The 7,656-nt window shown below is 40.8% G+C and overlaps 1 protein-coding gene across 4 annotated transcripts in view; it reads left to right on the top strand.

Moving 5' to 3' along the window:
* The first annotated feature begins 3,172 nt into the window (after window positions 1–3,172).
* The window catches only part of DTNA (dystrobrevin alpha), an 85,459-nt gene continuing 80,975 nt past the window's right edge, over window positions 3,173–7,656 (top strand). For all 4 annotated transcript variants that reach the window (XM_088536341.1, XM_088536340.1, XM_088536339.1 and 1 more), the window contains exon 1: window positions 3,173–3,257. In XM_088536341.1, the coding sequence (XP_088392467.1) occupies window positions 3,173–3,257 (85 nt within the window). The remainder of the gene's footprint in view (window positions 3,258–7,656) is intronic.

Below are 7,656 nucleotides of genomic sequence, written 5' to 3'. Positions count from 1 at the left end.
ATATTGAAGTTCACTTTGTGATTTCCTCTTTTCCACTACAGAGCAAAATGAATTTTTCTTTTTTTTTTTGTGAATTGTCATCTGTTGTGGGCAAGAAAAGAAAAACTGGAACAAGTCAATGAGTCAGTGATGCTCATGGGCAGCCCGGAGCTGAGGGCATCTCAAACTCAAAGCCCGAATCTCTGCAATCCGAGTTAAAAAGCTGAGCTGGTACCTGGGAGCTGGAATAAGGAATGAGACTAAAAAGGGAGGTACAGAACACCCAGTGAGCCATGTCACTAGGTTAGCCTTGGCCCTGGCACATCCTGGAGTTAAAATGCACTGAAAGGGGATTGGAGGACCTGGATGAGTAAATTCCTGTCAATAGAGATTCAAAAATAACCATATTGATGATCATTTTTCTTCTATCAGAACAGGATGCAGAGGAGGTGTAGAAGATATTCATCTGAAATTACTGCCATCCATTAGTTCTCATTAGCTTAATGGCATACATCCTGTTGCATGGCATTTGAAGATTGTCATTTGCGGTAAAGTCTATTTTAAAATCTCTCTGCAACATACCTGGTGCAATTAGATCCTTAAATATATAAACACAATGTCTGTAGATGATTAGCTGGCCACAGCAATGACAGTAAAGCATTCCCGTGTAATTATGGTCTTGTCTTTGAAGAGCTGCCACATAAAAGGATGCGGGAGACCTGGCGCTTTTCTGCTGCCTTAGCCTTCCTTAGAGACCATTGGGAGGCCCCATAATCCATGTCTGTCTCTGTTTGCACAGCTATGGAATTGCTATTGAGCAGATAATGGGACATTGTGAAAAATGAGAACTTGGTCCAGCAAAAAACTTCACCTAAAGAGATATAAACATCAATAAAAATAAGGGGAGGACAAATTACATTAAAGGGAAAAACCACTTAATGATTTCTGCCCCATTGAAGAATACTGTAGGCATGAGCCCTCTGAAGGAAACTGCGGTTTTGCTGTACAACTTATATTATTTTCGAACAATACATTTTTTACTTCATTTTGATAGCATATTTTTCCCCATGGTGAATATGGCCACAGATCAGCACCCCTTTTGCATTCATTTTCTGTAGCAAGACTAGCAAGTTTGCACTTGAATGTTTATGAGACAAGCGATTGATGAATGTGCAAGAACCTTTGTGGAGCGAAGAGCGCAAATTAACAAGAGCGCAAAAATCTGTAAGGTTTAAGAGTAAATTGTGTCTGGAAACTGGAAGCTGATGCGATGGTTGTGCCCAAAGAAAATAAGCCAATCTTTGTCAATTAATACAAACAGTACATTGTCTGAAAACTAGTTGTGTGTGGTTGGTAGAATAACTCTGAATACGGGACAAGTCAGAGAAAATTACAATGGCTTACAAACCATACTACCACTAATAAAAACTAATCCAAAAATGGATTTGCTCTGGAGTGTTCACTCAACTGTCTTTCTTGGTGAAAGACATATTCTTTTTAAAGGGTTTCATTAACCTGTCCGAGCTGGGAGATTTGTTGATTTACCGCAGCAAATTTGTCGACTAGTCCAAGTTCAATTAGAAACACAGGGAGGTGGGGAACCCAAGATCGGGTTAATGGGATTATACCATATTTCATCTTTTATTGGCCGTGATTTAGAGCCGATGCATGTTTAATAATAATAAAAAAGCTACTCCTTGCTGCCTCGTTGGTGTGCAGGCGGTGCATCCGCATGTGCATCTCGGCGCGTTGCAGAGGGACGTGGGGCTTCCCCGACGCCTCTGAGCTCCAAGACGTGACCTTCTGCGGCTCGGGGGCCGAGTGGCCACGTCAAGGAAGGGCCCTGCGGAGGGCTGGGGTCTCTGCAGGGCGGCAGGAGGTGTTAACCCAGGTTAACATCAGCACGGCCGCGGCCGTGTCGCTGCCGGCCAAGCGTGGATCTACCTGCGAGCGCGACGCGGCCGCGGCCTTGGGCCGCTTCCTGGCGGGACTGCGGCTCCATCACCACGTGTCCACCATAAACAGCACTTTAATGGAGCCCTTGTCAGCGTTTCAGGGTTGGATCAGCCATTTGGAAGAGGCAGTTATAATGTACCAGCACTTCCCTTGAACAGTGCATTTCTTGAAAGAAGAAAAGATAGAAAATAGAAGCTCTTAGGTGACTGATTTTTTTCACTGATAAATGAAAGGAAATTGATCTTCTATGGTCGTTTGGTGAGGCAGATGGTAAACATCAACATCCAGTACTAGTAGTGTTCCTGTTAAATACCTCGGTGGGTTTGCCATGGGAGACACTGGGATATTTTGGCTTGCATGATCTACAGAGTGTCTGCCTTTTATCTCAGGTGGCCAAACTGTGTTTTACATAAACTAGTTGAGGTAATGATGTAGATTAAAAATGTGGGTCAGAAGCCCTTCCAGATTTGGCAGATAGGAAAGGACGCTGGTTTGCTAGAGTGATTATCTATAGGAAGTTCTGGAGGGTTCCCTGTCTTCATTTTCAGAGTGCTACTAAATATGCTTATTTTCACTCTAAAGTCTTTTATGGTTCGAATGTAAGAAGCCATCTCTGTTCTAGTTGTTGTATCCAGCTGTAGCCCTCTTGATAGTCCTTGCAACATTTGTGTATCTGAGTACTAAGAAAATATTCTTGCTTCTGAGTTTTTTATTGAAATTAATCAGAGCCTTACTGTCTTGAATTTGAGTGGTTATTGAATTTGAGTGACTATTTCAAGTGTAATTACTTGAGTAAATAGAGGCTGTTACGTTGAGGAGTATGGATTTAGTTGCCCTTGTGTTATTTTTTTCTATCATCTCCTCAGTCTAGAATTGTCTAGAAAAGCATTTTCTGAACTGTAAGATAATTTCTGCATCTTTTATGATTCCTTCTCTCTTACATAATTTAAACTGAAGATGCCTTCTTAAGAAAACGTAAACTGAGTTTGGAGCTCATGTTATGTAAGTCAGTTAGTTACATCAAGCAGAAAAACTGAACATTGCCTTTGGGAGAGAAAGAGAGGGAAAACAAATGTTTGAAAGCAGAAGCCAGGGAACAGAGGACAATTGTGGGAGCAGCTTCCCCTGCAACCACGCAAATGGCACTGTGTCCACGTAAACTTAAAAGGTTTACCATAATCCGTTCTGAATATGTTGGTATATATTTTTGATCTGGGAATAATTCTCAGTATTTTATATGATTTTGTCTTCCAGAATGATTGAAGATTGTGGGAAAAGAGGAAATACCATGGCAGAAAGAAGGCAGCTGTTTGCAGAAATGCGTAAGTACTTCCTAGACATGTTTCACTGTGATAGATCAAGCCAGTTGCAATGCAGTGTCAGTAAAAATTATGGAAACTTTACAGTAAAAGCATCTGACGTCTCGATTTCACAAATGCTTTTTATATTTTGCAACCAAAGCTACAGGAAAATGGGCTTATTTGGCCAAATAGGGAAGGGATTTTTTCCACACCAGCTTCTGTGACTGTATTCATTTAATCAATGGCCTCTTGACCCAAAAATGATGGTCTCATATACCACATACCCACTTCTTCAGCATATCTTTTAGTTTCTAGTGAAGCTATGTGTTACTTGCAGAATAATATCTTATGGGTATCCTATATTAATCAGAGTTCCTGTGCTTTTAACAGTCTTCACATACATCATTTTTCGTGCAATGGTCCATTTTCCAAACAGGTTGTCTGTGTATCTGTGACGTTTGAGACAGGCACCCTTTTATGAGATTTACCTAAGCTTTGTCTGTAATTATGAAGCCTCCTATTATTTATGGCTTGCAATATAGTAAAAATAACACAACAGTGTTATTTTTGTTGTGTTATCAACACAACTTTGATTGTTATGAATATTTTTTTTTTGAAATATGTATTAGGGTTAACATTAAGTGCAGGTTACCTAGATCTATCCTGTTGGCCAAAACTTTGGTGTTTAGAACCTAAAGATACAAAGCAAAAAGGAGCAGAATTAAAGAAGCAAAGTTTTCAGAGCTGTTTTTCTGAAATATGAGGGGTTTTGGAGAATCCATCTGTTTAAGATCTTGCCTCTTAATTTTAAAATTTGCAAATTATCTACATGTTTTAAACATTCAGGTGACCCCCACTTCACAGAACTGCCGGGAAAACTTTGCATAGGTATTGATACTGCTTTTGAATAGACTATTCCTCAAACAGGACAGAATTCCTCTTTTTATTTTTTTTTCTTCTTTGTAATTCTGCTTCATCCTTTGGGAGAAACTGAGCTGAGCATTAATGAGACTTGGATAACTGTGTACATTAAAAGGCAAGGTCTGTGCAGGAGAGTCAAATGTGCTCAGAACTTCTTCTCCAGAGGTGAGGCCCAGCACAACATGAAGACCTACATCTATGCTCCTAAGCCCTCCGAAATGAGGACTCCATATTCAGACTGCCTCTTGCAAATGGTCCTAACAGTAAAAACATCCTAACAGTGCTATACTTTTAATAGTTATATAAAGAACTTGATATTGCAGCAGCTAAAGTCAATGACAACACTCCAGTTAACTTTGGTTAGTTTGAAATGCTCCTAAAACAGAAACTACTTTGTACTTGCTGAAGAATTTGCTATGGGATTTTATGGTTTGTTCCTGCAGCTTTGAAGGCTGTTTTGCTGGTTTGGGGTTGCTTTGGGAGAGTGAGGAGGAAGTTATGCGAATTTACAGTGAGCAGTTGGAGAAGTAGGAGGAATTATTTTTCTGTACTGTACACAAATGACTATTTTCTACTATTTTTTTCTTTCACATTTTTAATATTTTGACATACTTTGTGCTGTGTGCTATCCTTTCCCATTTGCCTGCTTCCCTCCTCTTCCCATATATGCATGAAGAGAATCAGGCTCCAGCTACACAAAAAATGGGGAGATTTGTGGAAGATTAGATATGTCTGCGACATTCAGTAGATGCTCATTTGTGTTTTTTAAAGAGTCCCTTCAGTTCTGCGGTATGAAGAGTGTGTTTAGCTGAAACAGAAGTTCATCCTTCTGTCATGGCGCTCAGGTTCCCTCAGTTTTGTGTGAAACCCCACGAAATCGATGTTTATCAAAAACATGTGCTCCACATGCCCTACATGCTGTGTGGATCATGCAAAGTCTCTCAACACTGTAACAAACACAAGCTTCTGATAAGAAGTTAAACTCCACAACCTGCCAACATCAGAGCAAGAAAAAAATATGTGATTCATGGACAACTTCGCTAGTGTTTGTGGTTCTTACCTGAGCTATGAGTCTGTAGACTCCTTGCCCAGACCATGGTAAATAAAACCCTACTATATTTTTAGAAAGTGGAACAAGTTCCAGGCTACATAGGAGAGCAAAAGCACCTACCTATTCCTTTCTTTCTAAATAGGAAATTTGTTCGGGCATAAATGACATTAACTTTTAGGCAGTGTGTAAGCTCTCCTTTATGTAGAGCAATTTAGTTTAACTCTATTTCTTTGCTGCAGAAGGCTTGTCACTCTGCTTCCAAGTCATAAACGTTTGTGAGTTAGTATCATAACCAGTATCATCTACAGAGTCATGTGGTCAAAGTTTAGATTATGTCTTATATCTCAAAATATGCCACTGAATGTCAGAATCAATAGACTACACTTAGTCTTACCTGACATGCTCACACTACTGCCTGCTCTTATGAAAAGACTTGAAAATACGCATTGCTATTGTGCTGCCAAAACATATTATCCAGGACAAAAAGAGCAGTGAAAACTTGCAATGTATGAGAGGAATATTCAAAAGAAACAGAATGAAATTCTGCCTTGGGGAAAGAAGGTGAGCAGACACGCTGACAGTCCTGTAGGCAAGCTGCAAATTCAGAGTTTCATTTGTCCTGCTCAGTTCCACACATCTTCTCACTTATTTTTGGTATTCTACATATAACTGAAGTCATTTTTCTAGAGAAGTTATTTGACAAATAGATCTCAAACTGTGGCAAAACATGATTAATTTAAGCATAAAGATGTAGCAATAGTACTATTAATCGGTATTCCTGGGATTTATCAACAAAAACACCTACTCCTAAAATAATACAATCCATAATTGTATGTGCAAATAGTAAAAATAACAATGTTATTGCCTACAGACTCATTAATTTGTGTTTAATACTGCCTCCAAGAAAATACACTGAGCCAGAGTCACACTTTGCTTTGAATCTTGGCATCTCGTTAAAGGCTGAAGATTTATAGAGAAGCACTAAAAGCTTTTATTTCTAGCTTGCACATAAAAAAGGAGAAGTTGTATTCATGTTACACATTGGTCCTATCAAAAATGGAAAGACGTAGTGTTACAAGCACAATTTCCCTCTCTTCCAGAAAAGATGTATTTTTTTCAGAGACTGTCAAAAAGATCCTCATGAAGAAGAGAGGAACTGCATAATTTAACAACAAAGCCTAGGATGGGAAAAAATAAAAACCTTCCCAGACCTGATGTTAAGTAGTTGAGGGTAGCTGCTTCCAGGAACAGATGGTGTTAAGACAGCCAACTGGCAAGAGGAAGTACATGAGAGCCCTGGGATGATGGCGTGGGAGAATCCAGTCAGGAAAGGAGCAGGGTCTGGGGAAGAGGAAGAACGTAATTCTGATCTTCATCTCATGGGGCAGAGCACACTTGAAATGTTTGGGTCCACAGGGTGCCAGATTGATCAGGAAAGTGGGTGAGCGATGCCGACGTGGCCACGTGTACGACAGGGAGGCCGAGTGGCCACTCTCATAATGTCACAATGAATCTTAACCCATTTGAGAACGTGTTTAGAAGCAGAATAGGGCCATTTTTCACTCCATTCTACCCCTAAATTAAGGATCCCCTTTGGATGTGTTTCATGTGGACAGTTCTTTAAGCTCTGTTATTTGTAGCTCAGTGCCTTTCCACAGAGGAGGTTGCACAACAGAGTAAAACATTTCTTTTTTTTCCTTATTGTAGGGGCAACCCCAGTGAACAAACAAGCATGCAACGTTTTAATTGAATGTGTGTCTGAAATATGCTATGTGGAGTGATAATTAATAAGCAGTCCTGCATTTCATAGGCTACACGGTAGCTATGTAACAACACTCCCTTGTGTAAAACACACCAGCCGAGAAGGAGAAGCATTTAAATAACAGTCTACTCCTCTGCTTTTTCAGGGCTTTATGGACAGCTTTATGAATGATACATGGCAGCAGGCTACCTAAAGGAGGGACCCGTGCTCTGCTCCCTCCATGCAGTAGCCACCAAGAGCAGTGCAGTGGGTCCCTACACCCCCCGTACAGGGTTGGACTCGATGATCTAGGGTTGGACGCGATGACCTTGAAGGTCTTTTCCAACCATAATGATTCTGTGATTCTACCTCCTCCCAGGCCTGGCCAACGTTAGGTGGGACGGGCAGGAACGGGCAACCCCACAGCCCAGCTCAGTGCCTCGAATCCGCATTGCCTGGACAGCAGCTTTGGAAGCTTTGCCAGCTCTCTAAGCTGGAGCAGCTGGGTCCAAACCATGCATGAGCCCATGAGCTGCCTCTCTAAGGTCCCCCTTCCAGCAAACATATCACCACAATATTTCCTTCCCCTTCTTCATGCTGCGGATTCCTTTAGCTCTCTTAGCTCCGGTGTTATGCACTTTCTAATTCGGTCTGCTGGCAGTATCTTGTTTTGTACTGACATGTCAGCTGAAGATATTTGTCCTGAT

This window comes from Tinamus guttatus, unplaced genomic scaffold (genome assembly GCF_059628265.1).
Source record: "Tinamus guttatus ecotype Peru unplaced genomic scaffold, ASM5962826v1 Tinamus_guttatus_pri_ptg000659l, whole genome shotgun sequence".
NCBI lineage: Eukaryota > Metazoa > Chordata > Aves > Tinamiformes > Tinamidae > Tinamus > Tinamus guttatus.
This window is presented reverse-complemented; position numbering and strand designations above follow the sequence as displayed.